Source organism: Euprymna scolopes, chromosome 7 (genome assembly GCF_053919585.1).
Source record: "Euprymna scolopes isolate OS-2025 chromosome 7, ASM5391958v1, whole genome shotgun sequence".
Lineage (NCBI taxonomy): Eukaryota > Metazoa > Mollusca > Cephalopoda > Sepiida > Sepiolidae > Euprymna > Euprymna scolopes.
In genome coordinates, this window is record NC_136488.1 from 158,306,918 (window position 1) to 158,334,635 (window position 27,718).

At 33.7% G+C, this 27,718-nt stretch overlaps 1 protein-coding gene and 1 pseudogene across 8 annotated transcripts in view; one reads left to right on the forward strand and one right to left on the reverse strand.

Annotated features, from left to right (window-relative positions):
* LOC145280106 (TBC1 domain family member 2B-like) overlaps nucleotides 1-27,718 on the reverse strand; it is a 414,275-nt gene that overhangs the window by 60,438 nt on the left and 326,119 nt on the right. For all 8 annotated transcript variants that reach the window (XM_080131850.1, XM_080131851.1, XM_080131849.1 and 5 more), the window contains 2 exons: nucleotides 20,366-20,579; nucleotides 15,138-15,244 (listed from right to left, as the gene is read on the reverse strand). In XM_080131850.1, coding sequence (XP_079987976.1) covers nucleotides 15,138-15,244; nucleotides 20,366-20,579 — 321 coding nt within the window. The remainder of the gene's footprint in view (nucleotides 1-15,137; nucleotides 15,245-20,365; nucleotides 20,580-27,718) is intronic.
* Nucleotides 430-555, forward strand: LOC145280612 (U2 spliceosomal RNA; annotated as a pseudogene).

Genomic DNA, 27,718 nt, shown 5'->3' on the forward strand with positions numbered 1-27,718 from the left:
CTGTGTAACAGCAAATCAACTTTTGTAGTTATTTCATTTCAAAAACATAATTCATTGTATTGAACACATGTTCCTATTTCATCTTTGATTGAAAGATAAATACTGTATTAATATATAAATAATCAGAATAGATCTGATAGGATGTGAACTCAGTATAACTGATTTCATAGTGTATGGTTGTCAATCACTCCTCTCTGTGTGATGAACATTATAATTCATAGATATATATATACAGATAGATAGATAGATAGATAGATACACCATTATCATTATCTATTTATATTATCAATCATGCAATTTTTAGTTGCGTGCAAGCGACTCTATAAGTCACTCTGTCGGTCGGTCCGTCTGTCCGTAACACTTTTGTGCTTGGCCTTTTTGGTTAAGCTCAAAGGTCTGTTCTTAATAGATGCTGTTCTTAGCTTTTTAAGTTTTTCTTGGCCTTTTGGCCAAGATCAAAGTGTAGCATCTATTCTTACTACATGCTGTACTTATTGTGATATAAAGTGGAGGATCACTTTTCTGTATTAATTTAATGTAAAATGATTACCCACTTTACAACCCGTCAATCTCAAAGCCATTCAAGTCATTCTCCAGATCATTCAAGTTTTTTTTTTGAAGGATTCCAGTTATTTTTTAAGCATTCAAGTCATTCTTAAGGTCATTCAATTCATCCTTAAGTTCATTAAAGTCATTCTCAGTCATTTACTTTTTATTTATTTAAGTTATTTCAGGGACAGCTCATCTATTTATAGAAAGTTAGGTAGGTATGTTTATATATTTCTGATGTGAACCTAGTTAGGATCCCGAAAAGATAACTCTGAACATGGTATAAATTTAAAGATATATTAAAAAAAGGAACACGATACAGAGAAAAGTAGTTGAATATCAGTAAAGTATTCAATATTCACAAGAGTACTTGGCTATCGATTAATATAGTACTTGGAAGAGTTCAGCAATGGGTAGGTAATGGTCTCATAACAATTTCTATATATAGGATTCAATCAAACTAATTAACCGATCATTATTGATATGAATTTTGAAACAGTTGCTAAGCTTAAGAGTGGATAATATGGGCTATATTTAGTTTAATTTAGTTTTAGGAAAAGGCAGCAAAAAATTAGGCTTTTCACGAAAATTCAATTTTTATGAAATTTGAACAATAGGTATTAGAAAAATTATTTCTCATATTTCAGTTTCATTGTAGTATTTTAAAGGATTTTAAAGAACAAAATATGAGATCAATTTCCTATTTGAAAATTCTAATATTTCAGATTGACATTAAATTTCATCCATAGTCATTAGAGATCAATTACACAAGATTCTATGAATTACAATTTCATTGTTAAATCCGTTAAGCCTTAAATTTGAAACATTAATGGATTTTGATCAAAATTAGAATAAGGATTCTAGACATATGGTTTAGTATTATTATATCTTGATTTTAATCTTCATAAGGGGTCATAAAATAGAATTCATACAGATTTTCAATGTCCATTTTCAAGGACTTTTCAAAGCCTTCTCCAGACAAAATTCAAGTTATCAAAACAAAATTTGGGGTATGTTTTACAATCCACAGTGATTAGAAAAAGTGGTAAAAATTTAAATATACAACAAATAAGTGTTACCATAGCCAATAAAAGTTATTTTGCAACCTACTTGCATCATTTATTTGTGTTTTTAAGTAGTTTTAAATTCTTTTTATTTCATCTCAAACATTAACTCTCTTTATGACATTTAATTTCTAATCAAGATGGCTGCCGTTTTCTCCATTTTTTTTTTTTTTTACCGTCCTCATATTCAATTATAACAATTTCTTTTGGTGGTGGAAGGGGCAGAATTCACCATTGGAGAGTCCTGTCCACACAAGAAAAGTATTTTTTTAGAGAGTGGAGAAGGGTCAATTTTATTTATGGCGACTGCCACTACACCTCCCCCTCATATGCCTCCCCCCCCTCAAAAAAAATTATAAGAACAATAACAGACGGAGATTTGAATGAATTTTTAATATTTCAACACAAATTTTGACTGAACATAAAGAATATAATTTTTAAAGCCCTTTCAAGAAATTTTCAAGGCATTTTCCCATATTTTCAAGGATTTTTTAAGGTAATAATAGCAATAACGCCTTTTCAAGGCAAAAGTCTAAATTCAAGAACTTTCCAAGTCTATTTTTTGGAGAATTAATTTTACCCATCCTATGATGAATATTCTCCTAATTTATTATAAATACTTGAGTATTTGTTCCAAAAAACGCGATCAAGAAAAATGTCACTTTTTTTTTTTGAATGAATCAATCATGCACTGAATACCTAGGCAATATGTTTTATCTTACAATAAAACATATTTATATTAAAATAATGAACAACTAACGTCAAATTCTTTTTGAATATTGCTGAGTGAAAATTCATTTTGGAATGAGACTGAAGAGAAAATGAAAATGTACTGCCCTATACAAGGATTGAACTCACAGCCTTTAGATTATCAACAGTAATGTATTTATGCAGAAGCAGGGATTTTTATTGTAAAAAAAAAACAATTATATAAATAATAGCGTCTATGCATAAATACTAAAGGGATGGTACTATTTACAGAAATTATAGTATCTATGCTAACTGACCTGCTTGGTTGTGTGATGCGTCACCTACATTATGTTTCTATGGTAACTGACTGGCAATATGTGTTTTTTTCTAGTTCAAAGCTAATAATTATCTTTATTATCCTTTGTCTTTTCTCAGTAAGTGGACCAAGAATTTAAACACTCATGATCAACTTTCAATAGTGAAAAATAATGCGCAATGTTTTATTAACGTTGAGTTTAAAACAAAGAATTATAGGGGACGTTTTGGTATGTATATTCTAAGGACATCAGAGTAAAGAAAATTATGAATATTTGTGTATTATTTGTATAATCTGGAAAAGTAATTTCAGAAAGTCTTTTTTATTAACTTTATAATTGCTCCAGGCATAGTGATTAATAGAAATTGAGTTGACAGATAATATAATACAAAAAAAGTGACTAATTAGAGTTCTGCCATATTTCTTTTACAGTGTTCCAAGTCAAAGGATAAGGAATTATTACTTTGAGGTAGTCACTTCTAATTTAAACGTTCTACACACAGTTAAATTACAAAGTAAAAAGAATAGGCAAGTGAATAAAATATAACTATTAGTGAATTTGAACAGGACTATTTTTTTTTTTGAAAGCACATACTTATAAACAATTAAAAACATGTGACATATAACTCTATATATGGTGTTTGTTTATGGAGCTATACCAGTCAAAGAAATAGGGGACATTCTGACTTTCCTTAATATAGAAGATTAAAAAAAACATTCCACAAATCCAAAGGACTATGATGATTACATATTAATATATGTAAAAAAATCCCATTATCTAATATCAACCACCACCAAATAAAAAGTATAATGCCACAAAATAAAATGATTGTAAAACACCTAAGTATGAGAAAAAAAAACAAAAAAAAACAAAAAAAACAAAAAACGAGAAGAGGTAGCACCATCCAGACATCCACTGAAAGGACACAGATAGGATTTAAATCTTGGAGACTTATTGCTACTAAAATTCTGGAGAAAACCAACAGCTAATATCAACAAGAAATTAATGGTAAACGGCTGTTGCTAGAACACAAAATAATTAGATTTTGATGATATAAGTAATTTAACTGATAATCTAATGAGAAAGTATGATATATTAAAATGTCATTATTATTATGTACTAGTATTTCAGCCCGGCATTGCCCGCGTGTTTGGAGGTGTATGTTGAGCAAAAAAAAAAAAAACGGTAAATTTTTTAAAATTTGACCCCTATTATGACCCCTTAACATTTATTGTTTTGGGCTCAAATCAAGTTATTAAGTTAGATCCATGTCCAAGGAACCTATATCTAAAATTTCAAGTGTTTAGACCAAAAATTGTCGGAAGAGTTTGGTAGAGTTCTCAAAAGTCAAATCGTTGAACTTTGACCCCTTAACAGCCAAATTTCTGTCCGAAAACCAATCACGTAGATTTTCCTAAATCTGAGTACCCTGTATATCAAATTTCGAGTCTGTAGACTTAAAATTGACAGAGTTATTGTGTAGGGAAATGTATACAGACACACACATAAAAAAGTTCACTTTTATAGATATACTGGCATGGGTACTCGGCGTTGCCCGCATGTTTGGACGTGTATGCTGGGAAAAAAAAAAAAAAAGGGTAAATTTTTTTTTAACTTTGACCCCTATTATAACCCCTTAAAATTTATTGTTTTGGGCTCAAATCAAGTTATTAAGTTAGATCTATGTCCAAGGAACCTATATCTAAAATTTCAAGTGTTTAGACCCAAAATTGTCGGAGAAGTTTGGTAGAGTTCTCAAAAGTCAAATCATTGAACTTTAACCCCTTAACAGCCAAATTTCTGACCGAAAACCGATCATATAGATTTTCCCAAATCTCAGTACCCTGTATATCAACTTTCGAGTCTGTAGACTTAAAATTAACAGAGTTATTGCGAAGGAAAATGTACACAGACAGATAGACAGGCAGACAGACACGTTCACTTTTATAGATATATATATTGCATATATTTCAGTTTATAGCAGAAAAGGTAGGGTTCATATTTTGGGGAAATGCTATAAAACTTTGGTATTGTTTAACTTTGGTAGAAATCCAAAGCTTTTAAGTGATTTTGATTTTCACTGCAAATTCTTTTTAGCAGTTTATAATTGTTCATCAATTACACAAGTTATTTACAACAAATAAATGCTTAGAAATACTAACAAACTCTTTGAATATATAAAAGTAAAGTCAGTCACTTTCTCCATTTTTTGTCATCAATGCAAAATCAATATTTGATTCTGGTTTGTTAGTTTTTTGGTGGATCATTGCAGCATGTTGTTAAGAATAAAATGTGATTGGATTGGATTCCTACAGAAAATACTTTGACCGGCTCAGATTTATTTTCATAAATACTCCATCTTAAAAATAAGGTACATAATTCTGTGTTTGACAATCTATAAATATAAAAGCGAAAATGTACATATGTGTGTTCGCTTTTTCTGTATGTCTACAAAAGGCTTTTTTCAGAGAAGCGGTCGCTCGCTTCACAACTTTTTAAAACTTTTTATATCACATATAAATCGTAATATCTCACAGTTAACAATGAAGCTCGCCTGTTTATTTAATTTGCTCGATTTCGGGAAGATAAATATTCAACATTTGTCGCTCGCCGCATGTGGGTTAGTCTTTTTCCTATAACATCTTGGGAAGCGTTCCCACGGTCAAACTTGACCTCATTAACTCATTAAAACGGGCACCTGCCAAATCCAAGTAATTAAATAAATTCAAACGTGTTTCCGTTAGCATCTCGCGATGGGGCAATGGTTAACATCGCACTTTTTTTTTTTTTTCACACTTTAATTTACAACTTTGCCTCAACGGTTCGGGTTCGATCCTCATGCTTACTTTTTTTTTTACACCCCCCTCCCCCCCAGAGTTTCCACACACACCTCCAAACACCCGGGCAACGCCGGGTACCCCTCGCTAGTACAGAATAAAAAAATTTTGTTTTTTGTAAAATTAAAAAAAGAAATGAAACGGCAAGTTCAAAATAAAAATCAAATTTCAGGTGAAAACAAAAACCGGAAATGCAATCTATATAATATTCTACTTGTTCCTTCCTTCCTTCCTTCCTTAGTTTGTATGTTACGCTTTAAAAAACGGTCAAATACCATTTTTGAAAACCAAACTGCTTCAAATAAGGCCAAATTTGCAAAATTTGGTTTTCAAAAGACAACCCTTGACAAAAATATGAGAGTGAACTCCCTTTAATATAGCCTCGTTTTCAAATATCATTATGATAATATATGATCATTGTTGTATGCAGTAGTTCTTCAAAGAAAGTCAGCAAAACATAACATAAAAAAGGGAACATTTGTAAGAAACAGGGCAAAAAAAATAGAACATTGTTTGCTTAGAGGTGTTGGACTGAAGGAGTAAATTAAAGGAGTGATTTTATTATTTTTCTTGAACTATGTAACACAATATTACTTTCTGAGTATTTATTAGTACTTAATAATTTATACCATTTAGGTCAGTTCTATGTTTAAAATACAATGACCACTATTTTCATAAAAGTATTAATAAATTCATATTTGCTGCATTGAAGAAAGGTCAGCTGATGGTCTACTTGTGATGCATGTCTGATGCTCTGCATAACCTCTTGTTCAGCTCCCCCTTACCTAAACCGAAACTCTTCGAAAAAAAAAAAAATATGACAACAGTACAATCTAAAAATAAGCTTAAACCAGGCTTAGGGTCAAACAAATCCAACTTGCCTCCTCCCTTGAGGCTTGCATTCACAAATATCCGTGGGCTTAGAACTAATTTAGCTAATGCTGAAGCATTTCTCCTAACAAATACCCCGGATATCTTAGCACTAAGTGAGACTAACCTACACTCCTCCGTCCCCTCTAACTACTTTAACATGCCTGGATATCTCCTACTCTGCCGTAAGGACTCTGACAGACACATGCATGGACTTGGAGTTTACATTCGTAATACTCTTCCCTTGACTAGAGAAACAAACCTAGAATCGGATAATCAAACCTTTATGTACTTTAGACTAATCATGCAACACAACATTAGCTACTTTTACTTTCTCTACCGCTCTCCCTCGACCCATGACTGCACCATAATAAACAGAGTCTCTGACAGCATAGACGCAGCACTCTCCCTCGACACTAGCGCACAAGTACATGTATTTGGTGACTTCAATGTCCACCACAAAAACTGGCTTGGATTCTCTACTCACACAGATGCAGCGGGCAGCACAACTCATAGCTTCTCTATATCTCACTCCCTATCACAAATTGTTACATTTCCAACCCGTTTCCCTGACCAGGAAGAACAACACACATCACTTTTAGATCTGTTTTTGACCACAGTTCCTGATGATTGTATAACGAATGCCGACAGCCCATTTGGGAACGCTGATCATGCAGTGATAATGGTTGAAATCACTCTAAACTCTAGAGTCAAAACTGAAGAGCCAAAACAACGAGATATTATAAAAAGGCTGTCTGAGAAGCCATCAGAGATCTTATCAGAGATGGGGAAATATTTTTTCTCTTCCTGCGGAACAGTGCGCAAACGAGACCACTGAATGGTTCAAAACTGCAATCAAAGCGTATGTTCCCATGCGGAAATTTTATAGCAAGCCCCACTCTCCCCAATGGTTTACTTCTACTTGCGCTACTGCCATTGCTCAAAGGCAGCATACATATGCAGATTTAACAGACAGAAGTATATAGAAGTAACGTTAAGAAAGAAATAGCGACAGCTAAGAGAGAATTTACAGAAACCACTAAAAAACGCATCGAAGTACAAAAACTAGGAATTGTCGGACTGACTTCCTCATCTTGGTTGTTATTGTCACAACGTTTCGGCCGTTTTACCCTTCGGCCTTCGTCAGGTGTTTTGTATCAAACTGGGGAACCGTTTGTTAGGAGTCTCGAACCCAACCCTTTATTATTATTACGGGGGTACCGTGTTCGGACTCCAGCTAGGCTTTGGGATAGTTGCTGATTCTCTGTTTTGAATGTTACTTTTTCACTGCCTTCGTTCAGGATTGAACTCAGCACCTTTGGGTAACTGTAAACTTTGATACAACATCTAGGACCACTCGGCCATATGTTACTAGGACATCAGCAACTATGTCCCAAAGCCTAGCTGGAGTCCGAACACGGTACCCCCGTAATAATAATAAAGGGTTGGCTTCGAGACTCCTAACAAACGGTTCCCCAGTTCGATACAAAACACCTGACGAAGGCCGGAGGGCAAAACGGCCGAAACGTTGTGACAATAACAACCAAGATGAGGAAGTCAGTCCGACAATCTCAATCAATGAAAACACCTCATCTCAAAAATACAGACAATTACAAAAACTAGGAACTCGTAACTTCTGGAAAATCTACAACAGTGTAGTAAATAATGGGCAATCAACAATTCCCCCACTAACCAACAATCACGAGGTTGTTTGCTCAGCAACCGAAAAGGCTAACATGCTTGCCAGTCGGTTTGCCTCAAACTCCACACTGGACCCTTTCAACCATCCCCTACCTGAATTTCCTATGCAGACAGACGTCACACTAGACGATCTGAAAATCACCCCTGCTCAGGTGCATGCTATCATAAAAATCCTTGACACTTCAAAAGCATGTGGACCCGATCTCATCCCAGCTGTGCTATTAAAAAAGTGCTCAGCCGAAGTAGCTCCAGTTCTCTCCAAACTCTACAGCAAATGCCTTAACGAATCTTGCTTTCCGTTGTTGGAAAACTGCTTCTGTGGTACCAGTATTCAAGAATTCTGGCGAAAGAACTGACCCATTAAATTATCACCCTATTAGCCTCCTCCCACTTTTTGCCAAAATATTTGAGACCTTAATTAATGATGCTCTAGTTCATCACCTTACAGATGCTAAACTTCTGACTGACAAACAATATGGATTTAGACAAGCTCATTCCACAGCAGACATCCTTACTGTAATCTCTGAACGTATATACCATTCACTGGACAAAGTGGGGGAAGGCAGAGCGGTAGCTCTAGATATATCTAAGGCTTTTGACAGGGTATGGCATGAGGGTCTCCTCAGGAAAATTAGATCATACGGTATCACTGGTAGAATACTTAGTATAAATAAATCCTTCTTAAAGAAGAGAAAAATCCAGGTTGTCCTCGACGGTCGTACATCTAAACAATATGATATAAATGCAGGAGTGCCTCAGGGGTCTATCCTTGGACCTCTACTGTTCCTGATATTCATAAATGACCTTCCCGACAAAATTGCCTCTGAGATGGGTATATATGCTGATGACACCACACTCTATAACAGGTACGGCAGGAAAACAAATGAACACATATCTAAAGAAATGGCCGAAACACTAGAGGATGACCTCAACTCAGTAGTGGAATGGGGACAAAAATGGATGGTCACGTTCAATGCCGCCAAGACTAAACTAGTTTCATTCAATAATTACAAGAAACCTTCTCTACCACCTATAGCAATGGCCAACGACTCTTTATCTGAGAGTACATTTTTCAAACTCCTTGGCCTAACGTTCACAGGAAACATGAGTTGGAACAATTACATTGAAGGCATTGCCAGGGCCGCTGCAAGGAAGGTGGGCTCTCTCTACCGTGCTAGAAAACTATTAACACACGAACGTATCCTGTACCTCTATAAGGCCACCATTCGCCCATGTATGGAGTATTGCTGTCATATTTGGGCTGGTGCATCAGCTACTAGTCTCTCGCTCCTTGACAAGGTTCAAAAGAGAGGCGTCAATCTGATAGGCCTTGAACTGGCATCTAAGCTTCAGCCTCTGTTCCATCGACGAAACGTTGCATCCCTCTGCCTGTTCTACAAGTATTTTAATGGTGAATGCTCTAATGAACTGCAAGCACTTGTGCCCCCACGATCTGAACACCCTCAACAGACCCGACAGGCTGCAAAATCCCACCCCCACACTGTAGAGATCCCTAGATGTAAAAGATCTTTCTACCCCAGTAGTTTCTTCCCCAGAATCGCTAAACTTTGGAATTCCATTCCAGGTCCCTGCTTCCCCAACTGTACTGACATGCAGAAGTTCAAGTGCCACGTGAACCGACATCTTGCTGCCCAAATCCCTACATAGTACCCCAGTAGTTGTTGCCCCTGATAGTAGCCCCTTACACCAAAGTGGCAATGGAATAATCACCCATTCAAAAATGATGAAATAATCACCCATTCAGAAAATGATGGAAATAATCGCCCATTCAAACAATATCTAAAGAAAAAACATGAAAACTACCTTAAAATATTTAACAAAATCATTTAAAAACAAATAATATTTGAAATACTTAAAAATTGCTTAAAGAAATAAATACAGACAAGTTGTTTTTAATATCAACATTAATCACTCAAATAATTAAAATCAAAAATATATTCAAATCTCTATATTAATGTCAAAGTTAAGAAATCATATATTTAATAATATATGATAATAAAATGATAAAAAATCCAACAATATGAATTTAAAATAGAAAGGAAGAAACAAAATGTCTGATGACTCGTCAATTCAGTGGGCTTTATTCAAAAGACTGTTTTCAAATGTGAAGTATATCCATTCAGCTTCTAGTTAGTGTTGAACATTCAAAATAGAAATATGGATCATTTTGGCACTTTCTTTTTTGTAGTTATCTCATTCATAAATTAGTTGTAGGGTATTTTTAATTGTGAGGTATTATTCTTCGGTTACCAGATAATATCAGGTCATCAGGAAAAATTATGCATTTTATTATTAAAACTATAAATTGTTAGGTGAAAGTACAGTTTTTTCTGCATTTTTCGTATCGTGCTGAAATAATACCTTTTTTATTTTTTTTTTTCATTGGAGAGGGGAGGGGGTTTTGTAACTATTCTGTGCTTTCAACTAACAATTTATTATTATTTTTTACCTGTAAGGTGTAAGCACAGATTAGTTAAAAAAAAAAAAAACCGTCCTTCCCATGTTAAGAATGCCTTTCAAAATAATATTTCAGCACAGTAACAAAAATATATAAGTACCCAAAATTTTATTTTTATTACTAAAACTATAAATCGTTAGGTGAAAGTACATTTTTTCTGCATTTTTGGTATTGTGCTGAAATAATACCTTTTTTATATTTTTTCATTGGAGAGGGGAGGGGGTTTTGTAACTATTCTGTGCTTTCAGCTAACAATTTATTATTAAAAAATAAGATATCGTGAAATTATAAAAAAAAAATTGCGAAATTATACATCAGTCGATTGTCGGAGTTTTTTTTATCGTTAATTGTTAGGTTAAAGTTTTTTTTCTTTTTTTCAGAAAACTTTTAACACAATTGAAAATACACTTTTTTTTTTAACAGAAATTGTTTTTTTTATAAGAAAATATGAATGCTTTTTCTTCATTAAAGAAATGGTTAGGTGAAATACAGATAAGTTTCTACCAAGAAAACCGTTATTTTTTTTTAGCCATTCTTACCATGGGGAGTAGATGGTGTTTGGTAACTATCCTGTGCTTTCAACTAACAATTTATTAAAAAAATACAAAATAAAAGGAAACTTTTCACATTAGGTCCACCTCAACAATTTTTAACATGGGTAGGTTGGGGGTGTTTATTCCAAAAGCAGTTCTTAACATGGGGAGAATTGTGGTATTCATTCCAGAAGCCATTCTTAATATGGGGAGGTTAGAGGCGTTCTTAATATGTGGATTTTTCCATTACACTAAATCAAGCCACAGCAATGCGTGGCAGGGTACAGCTAGTAATATATATAACAAATACTGACCCAGAAGATCATCAGTGATTTAGTAGTTGTATAAAAATTAATTTTGATTCATAAAAACAAAAACTTTTTTGGGGGGGAGGGTCTTAAGAAATAGGGAAAAGCTAAGTGTGTGTGTAAGGGCTGTGTGCTTAAATAATGTTATCTTTCTAAAATTGCTATGCAAGGTTGGGGCAGAGCTTAAATAATAGTTTACCCCCCCCCCTCTTAAAAAAAAGTCTATGAATTTGTTGGGGGAGTTTAAATAAAATGAATAGATCTAAACCAAGGTGTAATTATCAAAGTTACATTGATACGAGAAAAACACACATACGAATGTGTAAAAATTGGATGAGGTGGGGGAACCTTAAGTAATAAGCAAAAAAAAAACCCTAAAATTTTTCTATGCAAGGTGGCTGAATGCTTATATAATAGCCCCCCCTCCTACTCCAAGAAAAATCTAAGTATAGTTTAATAAAAAAAAAAAAAGAAGTTTCTGATAGGAATCAAATTTGCAACGTGCTATGTTAATTACTCTTTTAAAGAGACTTGTTTAAAAACAGCACACTTTCTATACACAAATTGAATGTATTATATTTCTTTTTTTTTTCTATAAATCACTTTCTCTCTCAGGCAGAAAATCTAATTCGATAGAATAAATTTTGTATTCAAATTTGTAAACAAATTTATTTTACGTATGAATTAAAAAAAATCTGTTTATTTAAGAAACAAATTTTGTGTAACTCATTTTGAATAATAAATTAACTTTTATGTTTACATTTGAAAGTTTAATAATCCAACGAAGAAGCAAACCTCTAGCTCTCAAAGGTGGACGATTCTAATATGACTAAATAAATCGTGTATTTATATTCGTATACAAAATATTTCCATTTTAAAATAAAAATATAAATAAGCAGATAAACTGTTTTAGAACATACTTTTAGATCCAGATAAAAGGATTTTTTTTCTAATTAATTTCAGATTTAAAATCCTTCATCAAAGAAAGACTTCTTAAGTTTTGTTGGTCTTTTTTTCTTCCTCTGGAATAAAAAGTCCATCCTCGTGTTGTGTTATTGAGGTTGTGCTAGCTGGTATTGCACGTAAAACTCTCTAGTTTTTTTCTTATTTTATTTATTAAGCCGGAAATATGTGTGGTCGCCAAATATGAACTTGAAAAAGTGTTGGCAAGTACAAGCATCTTCAACTGAAAAGTACAGAATAAACAGATAAACTGTTTTAGAACACTCTTAGATGCAAATGAAAGGATTTTTATTCTCTTCCTTTTTTTTCTAATTAATTTCGGATTTAAAATCCCTCATTGCAAGGAAAAAGAAAGAAATACAAACAGAACTTAAGAACTCTCTCTTATGAGGGATTTTAAATCCAAAATTAATTAGAAAAAAATCTTTTATTTGCATCTAAAACAGTTTATTTGTTTATTCTATGCTTTCCAATTAAAGATGCTTCTACTTGCTGACACTTTTCCAACTTCATGTTTCCATTTGAAATATGTATTGAAAAAAATACTGTTTATGTCAAATAAAATTTTGTGCAAGTTATTTTTAAATAATAATGAACAGCATTTACATATTAATGTGTAGAATGAAGGAAGGAAACACTGATTCTAATCAACCGAGGCACAAATGCATAATAATAGTCATCATATTTTTTATCTGTTAATCTTAATTTTTTATTATGTCTTATTAATCCTTTTAAAACATTAATTTATACAAAATTTAGTCTTAAAATTACAACAGAAAAACATATGTTAGCGGTAAAAAAAATGTGAATGATTATTACCGATCTGTGCACCCATACTGTTATGGGTTACGTGAAATAATATACCATTAGCCAATGAAAACACTTGAAAAAGGTTTTACTACCGGTGAATTTTTATCCTCGGCCTCCAAAATCAACAGAGATTAGATCATTCCTGTAATGACTCAGTCCCTGTTGATTTTGCAATGGGAGTTAAGTTCTGTGCAGTTCTACAAGGTCCACCCTCTCAAACTTTGCCTTCTCTCTTTAAGAAGGGGTTAGATTATTGTTAACTGCCTGAGGGGCCCTTTTTGTAGGTCAGTGCCCTCCTCTAGATCGCTGATTTCTCAATCTTATTTTTTTACCCTGATGTCTAAGTTGTGGGAGAGAAATAAAAATTCTTTCTAAAATGAAGAGGGAAACCCATCTGTCTAGTAACATCAGGGCTGCATAACCAATATACTCCTACTGATGATTGACAGTTGAAATTTCTGACCCTGGGTTTTCATTCTCAAGATAATTATTTACCCAGGGACAGAAAGGGGTATGCATCATTTTTCAGTAAGATTGCTCCTATAGCCATCGTCCTAATTCAGATTTTGTAGTTCTGAAAAAGGACTGACATGATCAGTTGGTTGATCGGATTGGGCCTCACCAACTGCTAATTTAACCCAAGTAAGGACCAAAATTGTGTGTTGGGAAGTGGAGGTGTTAAAACCTGACTTTCAATCATCAGGATTCTGTCCTAAGGCATCATGGGTTGCATCCACAGCCAACAAGTGGTTGAGGGACTTTTATTCCTTGCAGGGGGGGGGGCAGTTGACGCATTCTGATGTCCGACTGACAGGGCTTGTAAATTGGGTGTGTAGGAGTCCATCAGAATTAGAGAGTGAATATTATTGTCCTCTTTTATTCAAGACTAAAATATTGATCATGATAATATAAAATATTGATCATGATAATATAATGATTGATGAAATCAATCAAAATCAAAATCACTTTTTTAACACGGACCAATAGTTGCCATGTCTGACTGATAGCAGACTTTTTGTTAATAAATGACAAATATAAGGAGGCAAAATCAAATTTACTTTATATATAAGATAAAATGAAAACAGCTTAAGAAAAATAAAATTCAGACTACACAGGGTGGAACGATAAATTTGTTGTCCTAAAGAAAACAACACTATTTATTTTTAAAACTTTTATTGAAAAAAAATTCAATGTAGCTGCCTCAATCACCGATATGGGTCTGAAACTGGGAGCATGCCTTTTCCACAAGAGCCTGTGGGAGTTTAGCGAATACTCGGTGAATGGGAGCAATCAGGCTGGCTTTGGTGTTGTGGGAGGTCATGTTGGTGATGTTCTTAGCGTATGACCAAATGAAGTAGTCCAGCAGGTTCAGGTCGGGGGAGGAGGATGGAGGGCAGTGAGAGAACGGGACAAAGTCGTAGCACTTCTTTTGAAGCCAAGCCTAGATCTCTTTGAACTTGTGAGCCGGTGCCAAGTCCTGCTGCCACACCCAGAGTCTGATTGCACCAAGAGATCACCACACTTTTCAGCATATCCAGGTGCACTTTGGTGTTCACTTGCAAGCTTTGCAGATGTGAGGTAGCATGATATGGGCCTCACTTGAAACCACACCAAAGATCATGATCATGGCCGGAAACATTGTTTTCATCACCCTAGGCACATCCCTGTAATTCATAGTAATTCAGTGATGCATTTTGAGAGTGCTGACAATGGTCCTGTTGTCATAACTTGGATTGGTAGAGAGCATGAGTTGTACAGTGGCGCATCTCCGATCTCGCTCATTGAACATTGTGTCACTTTCAGACATGATAGAAGGCTCCTGTCACTCTTGGGATTTGTACACAACTGGCCAACTAGTAGATGGTATGCAACAAAAAAAGAAGAAATCCAGTTTTTATCAAGAGGAAATGGAATCATGTCATCTTTTCTAGGGCGACAATTTTATCGTTCATCTTGTAAAAAAATTTAAAACTAAAGCAAAGAATTTTTAGTGAAAAACTGTATTTATTTACTCACATGCTAAGTAACTTTTCTCTTTTTTCACTCTGTTGCCGAAGTTCATTTAATTCAAGAATTTCAATACTTAAAAATTTGTTCTGCATCTCATAGGCATGAACCATGTCCTGTAAATAAAGAATATAATTACAATATACAACAGAAACATTGATGAAATTCAAGTAAGTCAATATTTATTATATACTAGCGAGGATGTCTGGCATTGCCTGGGTGTTTGTCGGTGTGTGTAGGGAAAAAAAAAAAAGTTTTGGTAGGCAGGTAGGCTCGAACCCGAAGCCTTGAGGCGAAGTTGGAAAAGAAAACGTGACATGTTACCGCTACACTAAGAGGGCAGAGGAAGTGAGAATGGTTGGAATTAAACGATTAAAAAACGCAGGTGCTTAAACAAATATCTGCTTTTCTAGGTCAAACACCATGCCATACAGAAATGAAATCACGCCAAGCCAGTTAAGCTTGAAGCTTTCTGCGTAGTTGTTTATTTCCCCATGATGTTATGGAAAACTAGATTCCCATAAAAAGGGGAGTGTCCAAATGAATAGTAATTGTCTGATACGAGGGGCTTCCCCCAGATTGATCAAAGCTGATTGCTTAATGGATGTGCCAGCACGAAAGACCGAAAACACAACTTCACTTTCGTAGTTTCGCTTTTATATATGAAAAGCGCAAACAAACATGCAAGAGAAAGAAATAGTGCAAATTTTATAACATAAAAGTCGCTCAAATAAAAGAGACGACCTCCTTTCATAAATCGGAGATATTATAATCTAGGGAGTATATAAAAAGTTCTAAGAAACGGTACCCCCCCCCCAAGCGCTCACCCGGAGAAAACCTTTGCCGGACATACAAAAAAGTGCACACACACACAAACACATTTTCGCTTTTATATAATAGATTATTAAATATATAATTTCTTAATTTTGACATTAATATAAAAATTTAAATATATTTTTAATTTACTGTATATTTCGGCGTATAAGACGACCCTTAAAGTTAAAAAATCATCTTTAAAAAACTATTTCATAAGATACTGGGTGTTGCAATCTCTAGCCTAGGCTAAACAAACGTGGTTTCATGATTTAGCAGTCGTCTTATACAAATGATATATAAATTTATTAACATTTGCTCCAATTTTGTACCTCGTCTTATCTGATGGTCGCCTTATATGCCGAAATATATAATATTTGATTAATTAATGTTGATAGAGAATGTTTTTATTAGAAGAGAAGCGAACTTTAGATTGACAACTCTATTTTCTTTAATTGCAAATTTGGCAACTATCGGTTGTAAATACAAAAAAATCAATCTTTGGAAGAAACCACATATTTGTATAATTAAAATATTTTTTCTGCTATTTATTTTAATTTAAAGTTTGCCGCTTCTAAAAAAAAAAACAAAAAAAAAAACTATATTAAAGCCAACACCCGTCTAGCTGAATCCACTGTGAAAAATTTCCCCTACTCTTTATCTGTGCCTAAATCAAAACGTGGATTCCATGAACAAAGCTTCTTTCTTAGAACTGCACGCCTGTGGAACTCTGTTCCGTCTGCCTGCTTCCCTCCGGACTACAACTTGGATGTCTTTAAGTCCAACGTTAACAAATTCCTAATGAACCGCCCTCTTAAGTAAGCACTTCATTAAATCTCCACACTAACGTACTGTACTTGCAATAACCCTTATCCCTGAGTGGCTTCCTGGCCTTGATAAGTGGTGACCACCGTGTAAAAAAAAAAAAAACTTGTTTGTGTTCTTATTTTTGTTAGCAATTGCTTAAGTATTTTAAACATTCTTAATGATTTTGCTAAATATTTTAAGATAATTTTCTTTTAAACAAGTTTTCTTCTTTTTTTTTTTATAAACATTGAATGGATGATTTTTCTGTCTTTTAGATTTGGATTGTTTCATCTTTTCTTTTAAGTAAATTGTTTCATATTTTTTTTTTTAATTTTGAAATGAGATTGCGCACCTTTTTTTTTAACATAGTTTTCATCAAGATGGCCATGGAAGCATAAATAAATAAATTACATTAGAAATTATCATTTCATGCTAGAAAAATTTATCTGATGTTGCAGAAAATTGCCATCTGAAATTTAATAATCCAGTGACTCAGTTGAGGCACGGCGCAAAGGACATAATGCTTAAGTTATGTTTTTTTGTTTATGCTTTTTTTTTACGGCATATCAACCCGTTTTGTGTATTTATATTATTAGGTTGGTGCAAAATTAATGTCTTTTTATCAGATATATATACGTCAAAAAATGATATTTTTGCACCAACCTAATATTTACGCCTACTGTATGCAATTTGTTGAACACAAGTTTCTAGTTTGTTGTAAAGAGTTCACTAAAATTAAAACATTTTTACAGAACCAGAATTACTTTAAAATAAAAAAATATATTTCTATCCATCAAAAAAAAAAAAAAAAAATTGTAGCAGTAGTGGTGATTGCAGACGACCGCGTCAACAGCAGCAGTGATAGTTCATAGTTTACAATTTTGAATCTATGTTTGATTTATAAGCTCAGTGCTGATTGATGCAAGCATTTAACTTCCTTTCTGATTTACCCAATCAGAGGCCATCTCTCGGGCGAGTTGGGCACATTAATAAAAAGGGTTAACATAGCCTCTTTTCTTGGTCAGGACACAATACGTGGCTCAAACCAATTCCCAAAACTTCTCTTTTAGGGTGCGACAAAGGTCAGCTAAAGACATAATTACACGACCTACAGTCAACAATGTTTGCCACTAGTCCCAAGATTGGCTTGCCATAACTATCTTGGCCACTGCATACCGTCATGAGTAGTCTGCATTCATTCAGGATGATGTGCGTTCTATAGAAGGAGACAACTCAACCCATCTTTGGTGAATGTTAAACATACATATCCTCCATATATATCTTCCTCTGAGGTAATAGGATCTTTAAGACTCGCATTATTTATCCATTGTATTATTCTCATATTGTTTCTCCTCATGCAATGCATATCCTCAATTCTTAGTAGACAGTTCTCACTTCCATGCATCGTCACATTGCATGCACATGTCTGATAAACTCTTCATTGATTAACACAAGTTCCTTAAACTTATTCCAGCAACTTCTAATTGACAGCAACACCAGCTCCTCCCCGTGCTCCAATGCTATCACCAAAGTAACAAAACTTCTGAAGAACCTCAATAGCCCTGCTTTCAAGCGAATATCACAGTGTAGTATCTGTTCTGATGCTACACTTCATCTTTTCTGTTTTCGATCAGGGGAGGAGAATTCCTTCATGACTGAGACAATTTTTATTTTTGTTTCTATCCACAGTGCCCCTTTGTGGGAGCTGGCTTTTCCCCACATTAAAAACTGACCTTGTATCTAACTCTTCCCTCGTGAGGAGGCAAGTAAATAGGAACCTCAATAGGTCTGGCATCCAAATATGTTTTCCATATCTGAATTCTCATCCGTCTTCAGTTTCTCATACATTTTGCACAGAAACTTGCAATCGATGAAACATAAAGTCCCTCTGAATAATGTTCATGAATTCATGACCAGAAAGCCAAAAAATTCAAAGGGGTTATTAATTATTAGTACTGTTTTTTTTTAATGAAAATTGCTCCAAACAAGGCATAATGCCACTTGATGTAAGGAGCTAAGAAAAAAATTACTTCACGATGAAAAACTAGCCAACAATAAGTGTTAGATAGAGAGACTAGCTTTGCCCCGTCATAAAATACACTTAAAGATGATATTTTAATTTGTCCAGATTTCATATATATTATTATAGAGTCGTGATTTCAAAAATAAAAAAAAAGTATTTGGGTGCCATCAGCTAGAATCGAAACTGAAACTGTAGCATTCAAAGCTGGTGACGTTACCATTGTACCAACATGACACGCATATAAACCAATTAAAAATAAACATAAACTAAGATGAATGTACAAAATGTTTAACGATTTTTTTAAATTTTGACCCATTTTTGACCCCTTAAAACAATTTTAACCGGTTAAAGACCCATAAAAGAATAGCCTGTAAAACGAATCCAATCATTTGAAGCCCCTGGTGCCGCTCTGTGACTTTTAGTTTCAGAAGCGATAGAGTTTGAAAATATGGAGGTAGACAGACAGACAGGCAAATAGTGTGTGTGTGTGAGTTCCTTCCTCATACGTTTCAAAACAGCTGAGCCTATCTTTTGCAAATTTCACACAAAGGTAATTTATATGTCTGGCAGTGTTCTTAGATATGTTTTATACAGAAATTCATCCAATAAGTATCGAAAATCCAAAAAGCTGATCTTAAAAATAGTTTTTCTTTTCTTATAGATAAAAAAAATCTTTTACAGGGGAATATTTTACATTACACCGATGTAACCTAATTCCTTCACCCTCAACTGGGTACTTTTCTACAAGAAGAGGTTAGTTTTTTCGCTGACATTTTTGCAAGTTATTCAAACCTCCCGTCAACGACGTCACATAAAAGACATTTCGACAGCCCGTGACGTCACAATCGCGGTAGGCACATCGATAAGACCATTTTTTTTTTTTTTTCACCTCCTTTTCTTCTGGCGCGTTACGGGTTCGAGCCTGCTTACTACTCCTAATTCTTTTTTTTTTTTTTTTGCCTTACACACACCTCCACTTTCTTTTCTGCCTTTGCATTACAGGTTCGAGCCTACCTGCCTACTACAACTTTTTTTTTTTTTTTTAAGTTATTCAAACCTCCCGTCAACGACGTCACATAAAAGACATTTCGACAGCCCGTGACGTCACAATCGCGGTAGGCACATCGATAAGACCATTTTTTTTTTTTTTCACCTCCTTTTCTTCTGGCGCGTTACGGGTTCGAGCCTGCTTACTACTCCTAATTCTTTTTTTTTTTTTTTTTGCCTTACACACACCTCTACTTTCTTTTCCGCCTTTGCGTTACAGGTTCGAGCCTACCTGCCTACTACAACTTTTTTTTTTTTTTTCTCAACACACACCTACAAACACCCGGGCAACGCCGGGCACTTAGGCTAGTAATATATAATAATCAACACTGGATTGATTCTATAATAATACATTCGCAATCTGCATAAATTAAAATATGTTTAAGCGTAGTATTGTACGACCGGGCAATGGCGGGCATACAGCTAGTTTTAAATAAACTAGCAAGTTTATATGCATATCTATTAATTTGTGTCCTGTGTATATATTTTGCTTTGTCATAAAACGGACAAACCAAACCAAACTAAACCAATAAATGCAATAACTTACGTTTAAGATTTCCAATTTTTTAAAGTTGTCACTAATGACTTTGGTTGTAGTTCCATCATCTTCATACCATTGAGTGTGCGATCCTTTGCGGCTTTCCTTCATAAGTTCTTCAGTTTGCTTTGTTTGTTGCGCAATGCAAATTTCTTTCTCTTTGATTTCATCTTGTAATTTCTTCACTTGTTGGTTTAAAGCCTCGTTCTCGTTCTTGATTTTCCTGTAAAAAAAAAAAAAAAAAAATGCAATTTGATCAGTTAACTAAAGTTTACCTGGTTTGTTGATTTAAAAAACGACACTTGTGTCTAACTCTGCCCTCGTGGGGAGGCAAAGTAAATAAGAACATAATAAACAAACAGCATACGTTTATAAATAGATTTCATTCACTGGATACATAGTCCGGTATTGCCTGGTAATAAATGAGCAACATCTGTTCTGTTTCAATTCGGAACTCCATATTATCATTTTTGATCCCCCCTCCCCGACAAAAGGAGGGTGGACCTGTAAATTCACCCTTGTCCGTTCGTCTGTTCACACTTTTCTCAATTGGAATTTTTGAAAATTTTGCACAGACATGATATACGAGTAAAAATGTAAAAGAACGGATTTTCCAGGAAATATCCGGTTACCCCCTCTACGGGTTCCTTTTGGGTTAAAATGGCTAAAATTGACACTTTTGTGATTATTAAAAAAAAATTGATGTCTTGGATTTTTTTTTTTTTCTGAAAAGTCATAACTAACTGATTTCTACACAATTTTGTTTGTCTATACTTTGCAATAACTTTTGGGGTCTCTTTTAGGGCTAATAAAAACACTCCATTTTACCATATTTGTCCGAAATTTTCTGTGTATGTCTATTTAGCAGTTTTGCATGGTGCTGAACTCAAATTTAAATATGTTAAGACCTTGGGGACTTTTGGGGCAACATTGGGTGGGTGGGGGGGCTGAACTTAGTCATTTTTTTATGCCTCGTTCACTGTGCACTCACGGGGGACCATGCATGCTTCACTTGTTTTTCTTTTATTTATTCTTAAAACTAGTTTATGTAGTTATTAGTATTGCGTTTTCTAATTGAAGAGATGCCTCAACCGGTTAGTGTGGCATACTTCTAGACAGAAGTTATGAGTTAAAATTTTACTCAAGCCATAAGTATTTTTATTCTTTCCTAGAACTGCCCGCCTTTGGAACTCTATACCGCAGAACTGCTTTCCATCTGACTGACTACAATTTAGTCATTTTCAAGTCCAATGTAAACAATCCTTGTTGAGCTGTCCTTTTAACCAAATTCTACCAAATTTTCACCACTGCTGTTCATTATGGTGGTGTCTCATTGACCACCTGACACTCATTCATGTTTATCCTCGAGTGGCCGTTGAACCTTGATAAGCACTGACTTCTTTGTAAAAAATAATGATTTTGTCTTAAAATGAACTTAAACATTATAAATTGCAATATTAATCAGGTAGTTTAATTTTACTTCCATTTTATTTATTTATTTTTTGTAATCAATTGCATACTTTACAGAAATTAGGATCCGGGCGATGAGAAGTAGTCTTGCCAGTTCATAATATGTGAGACACTACTAATTTGAAAGTTATCTTCGTTTTTTTTTTGTTTGGCGATGCATTTGAAAACTTTTCTCAAGTTATATTTTTGGATTAAATCACAATTTTATTTGTTAAGAAGGTTTATGATATTCTTCATGCTATATTTACGTCAAGGACAAAGAGAACCTTTAAATTTATCTCTGCTATTATATAAAGGAAATTGTGTGTGTGTGTGTGTGTGTGTGTGTGTGTGTGTGTGTGTGTGTGTGTGTGTGTGTGTGACTTCGTTCCCGATGGACTCTGAAATGGTTGGGCCGATTTTTATGAAATTTCACACAAATGCACTTTATGTATCTGGCAGTGTTCTTAGATAGGTTCTGTATCGGAATGTCTTCAATAAATATCAATAATCAATAAAAGAAATCCTATGAAAGAAGGAACAGGTGATTTTGATCAACGTTAACACCTTATACAGCCTAACATCACAATTGCATTTCCACACAAGCAGTTAGTTTTTTTATAGGACAGGGACACATTCGAAATGAATGTTTTTGGTTAAAGCACAACTGCATCATGATACTAACTTTTTCATGTTAAACTTCAATTCAAACCATTCTCATAGGTAGTAAGGCTGGGCATATAAAATCAACAGTAGGTTCTTTGATATGACAGGGGCGCGTTCAAAATTAATGTTTGTTTAAAGCACAAGTGAAGCATAATACTTAACTTTTGCATTTTAAACTTTCATTCAAGTCATAATATATAAAAAATAATTTATAAAATCAACCGTAGGTTCTTTACAGTGCAATGTATTGTGAACTAAGTCACTGCATGAAGGATGGGAAGCTTCCTGCTGGTGCACTGTGATGTGCCCCAACTAGAGCAAGCAAGCAATCAATTTGATTGGAAAATGGGCGATTACACTGATTTCGATGACAATAAACATATGGGAGTGTGAAAAATTAGGTGTATCAGAATTTGGGGGGAATTTTTGACACCCCTAACACGAAACTGCGAATAAAATATAAAAAACTCGTAATTTATCTTTTAAAAGTTTATTTTCTTTATGGAATATACTTCAAAAATAAACTATTAAAGTTGTTTAAAAAATAATAGAAATATTTTTTATTTTTTAAAAAACAGTGTTTACAAAGTACCGGCGTGTCTTCATGCAGCCATTTTTTTTACGTAATGAAATCAATTGAATTTTACGAGTTAATTTTTTTTCAATTTTTAAACTTTAAAAATCTATCAAAAGTTTTCTAATGGTTAAATTTTTACGATATTTTCAGGGTCAATGTGAAATTTTATACTTTTTCCAATAAAACAAATATAATATTTTAGACAAACGTTTTTTTTTAAATTAACTTCCCCCTTCATTTTGACATGTCTATTAAAATTTTAATAATTAATTTACTTAACAAAGTTTTATATATCGCAAATTGAAGATAAAAGATCAAAAAATAAATAAATAAATAAATTGTAAATTAAAACAAAAAAGTGTTTTTTGGAAATTTAGCTGTAAAGTCCAAAATGTAAAACTTATTTTTTTTTAAAACCACGTTGATTTTTTTTTTAATTGGAAGCCTATGTTCTGCTTATATTGTCTAGTAAGTAATAGCCGCTGATGACAATTTTTTCTATTTCATTCAATGTTTTCTTTTTTTAGATATTTTTTAAAAAAATTTCACTCGATAAAGAAGAATGAAAATATAATAAATCAAAAATTTATGTATTTCTTTGAGAAAAGAAAGAAAAATTCCTTGGGTGTTTTTTTTTTAAAGGCAAAAACTTATAAGTAAAATTTGACTATTTTTAAACTATTGGAACACATATTTCTTCAGGCACAGGCTAGACAGCTAACGCGAACGTGTGGTTTTTATTGCCTTCTGTCCATCTGTAATTCTGAACAATGACAAACGGCTACTTCCGGTTTTTCGATAAAGACGTAAAAATGCTTGCGTAATCACGCTTTTTTCAAACAGTTGTTTAAAAAAATTCTTTTATTTAAAAAATAAATGGAATTTAAAATATAAATATGGATAAATTCTGAAGAATGGAGCCAAACATTCAATAGTATTTTTTATAGGTAAGTGAATTTTTCGAATTTATATTGATTTTTTATAACCGAAGTAAGTAAAATTTTGTTGATTTTCTTCAAATCTTTTTTTAAAGAAAACCGACTTAAAAAAGCAAATATTGCATAATTTGCTATTAAACCTGTTATTTTTTAAAATTTAATCTTTGCTCTTTTAATTGAAAAAAAAAATCAGGGTTTGAATTACATTTTTCAAGTAGTTATAAGCTTGTAAAGATAAGAGGTCGAATTATTCAAAAATTTTTTTTTTCACGCATTCTTAGGATCAGTTTCTGACACTGCTACACTTGATCATCATTTAATCCCGGGCAATATCATGTTCCCTGCTAGTATCTCAATATTTAGATATTTAAATTTGACACAAAGACACATAATTCATCATGACTACCGCCAGACCCAGACTTCAATACTTGTGTATCGTACCATGGCCTTGTAATATATTAACAAGGAACTAAAGTCATGTAACCTGCTGATGTCATTGAATTTGGTCTATTAATCTGGTCACGGGTCCCAAGAAACAACCGGGGGTAGATAACGCCTAAAAACAAAACTGAAAGAAGGTAGATAACTATTTTCAGGGATTGGCAGAGAAGCCAACAAATGGGGGAAAAAAAGAGTAAAAAATTAAAATACAAATGAATGTTACCAAAAGCAAGATAAGTTACTCTTCTATCTATCTGGATAAGTTTTGTGTGTGTGTGTGTGTGTGTGTGTGTGTGTGTTTGTGTTTTTTTTTTTCACAAAATCCAAAGCTTTGCTAACGTAGACAGGCAATCAAGATGGCTGATGAAAACATGCTTTCTTCAGGGTGTCAAAATGGTTCAAAATTCGAAAAAATAAACAAAATACTGATAGAAATCCACCTAATAAATGCCCGGAGTGTCACAGTGACAACTATTGGGTAGATTTCTATCTACATTTTGTTTTTTGTTGGACCATTTTTGAACCATTTTTGACGCTCCAAAGAAAGTAAGTTTTCATCAGCCATTACATTTGGATGTATTCAATTAAAAGAGAATTTCTTGCCAAGTGAATATAGAAAATAAGATTTATATATATATATATATATATATATATATATATATATATATATATATATATATATATTGAATAAAGTTCAGTTTTGCTATAAATTGAACCGTGTTCCTTTTTTTCTTTATAAATGTAATTTATTAATAATGAACGTATTCCATGACACAAACGTAAAAATACACTTGTAGCGGGTGGGTGGGGTAATGTATAAATTTTAGTATTACTTATACTTTCAAGTCAATAAATATGTGTCATTAGTGTCAGCAATGGAAAATCAAGTTTTAAACAAAACAAAAAAACAAAACAAAAATAAACAATTAAAAGAATCGTTTTTGGCATCGGAAAATGAACAAAAAAGTTCTCCGATTTGATACTCTAAAAAGTTCTAATTTTTTACGATTCTCAGTTCCAATTAATCGTCCCAACAATAATAAAAAAAAACGTAATTTTCCAAATATGAAAATAGAATTAAGGAAGATTTGAAACAGGAAATTTGACAGTCTGATGAAACTAGATGTCTATTAAGGCATCAAGTTTCAACGCATTGGCATGCAGAGTTTAACAGATTTTGTTTTGAATTAGTCATGCCCACAAGAAATGAGGATGTCAATTCTTTCCTCTCAACCAGACAATACTGGCTATAACACAAGGTTGCAGAAACTGACAAAGAACAATAGCTATTATCTATGATCAATGATACATGGTGCTTTACTGAGAATTAACATCCGGTAAGCAGCTATACACGCATATTTCCGGGTTTGACTAACTGTATATATTCACATACACACACATTGGTGAGAACTTGAATGCCTTCTAGAAAGAACTTGAATGCCTACTAGACACTATCCTTAAGGTCTTTCTGTACAAGAGTTTGTAAGGACAATCTGGTATGAGGATATTTTCCCTAAAAGTAAACCCTGACTAAATATTGAAAAGCACATGGTATTTACGGCCCAAATAAAATCTATGTATAATTGACTCACATTGGGTTTATGAGACACTAGCCTGGGTGTCCGGCGTTGCCCGGGTGTTTGGAGGTGTATGTTGAGAAAAAAAAAATGTAGGGAGGGCATGTTGGTGATATTCACCACATATGACCAAACAAAGTAGTCCAGCAGGTTCAGGTCAGGGGAGGAGGGGGGCTAGTGAGAGAAGGGTACACAGTTGTAGCACTCCTTCTGAAGCCAAGCCTGGGTCTCTTTGGATTTGTGGGCTGGCGCTTAGTCCTGCTGCCACACCCAGGGTTTACCAGCAGCCACCTGATTGCACCAGGGAATCACCACACACTTCAGAACATCCAGATACACTTTGGTGTTGACTTTCAAGCAGACTTCAAAGATGTGAAGTGGCATGATGTGGCCCTCACTTGAAACCACACCAAAGACCATAACCATGATCGGAAACTTCATTGAGCTGTGCCCTCAAGCGTTGAACCATCCCGATTTGCATTTTAAGGATGCTGGCAATGATCCTGTTGTCATAACTTGGATTGGTAGGGAACATGAGTTGTACAGCAGTGCATCTCCAATCTCGCTCGTTGAACATTGTGTCACTTTCAGACATGATAGGTTTCTATCGCTCTTGGGATTTGTACAGAACTGACCAACTAGTAGATGGTCTGCAACAATAAAAGAAAACTGGTTTTCATCAAACGGGAATGGAATCATGTCGACTTTTCTAGGGCACCAATTTTATCATTCCACCCTGTATATGGAAATATTTAATAATAATAATAGTCGTAACTATGACAACAAATAAAATTGGAAACACGGTTAGTGACAGAACGCACATGGTGAAAACCCTTTATCTATATAAATAAAACAGTAGATGTAAGTATATGTGTGTGTCTGTCTGTGTGTAAATATTTAACTAATTAACTCTTAAGTTACTTTTTCTTAACCAACCAGTTAACTATGAGATGTCACTTTCATTGCCTTTGGTAACAGTTACTTATTGTACGATTGTTTATTATGTTCCATTTATAAAAAAAGATGTGTTGATAGTTAACTAATTTCTTTTTATAAACATGGTTTCAACAACTGGGCAAACTGATCTGAGTTATATATATATATATATATATATATATATATACACACACACACACACATATACACAAGTAATTTTAACATCTTTAAACTGTCAGTTACAGAATAATTTAAATTATAAGCATATTTGTTTTCTTTTGTTTGAAAATCATTCCAAAAATACAAATAAAACAATGTAAAAAAAAACCAAAAAAGCAAAAGGCATTTACAGTTTTGTTTTTATTTGCATATTTTAAATGCAAAAAATTTGTCAATTAAAAAAAACCTTTCATGACTTTGTTTCTATTTATTCATACATGCGCAGAATTTTTCAAACCGGAACTTGTAAACCGGATGGACAGTTTCAACGCCCAAGCAAGATGATTCGAGTTTTATATTATAATAAATATAAAGTTAACTTGAAAGATTTTCAAAGTAAGACCCATCTTACGTCTGAAATATCGATACTTGATTTGAACTAGTCTATTTCTTGTTTTTTCTTCCATTACATAAATATATTTTATTTTGACTCAATGTTTTCTGAAAATACTTATCCTGATTAAGAAAACTATTAGAGTAGTTGGTTGGTTGGTTGGTTGTTTTTGTTTTACGGCATATCAACACTTTTCGGGTTATTTAATGCCGAATCCAAAGATTT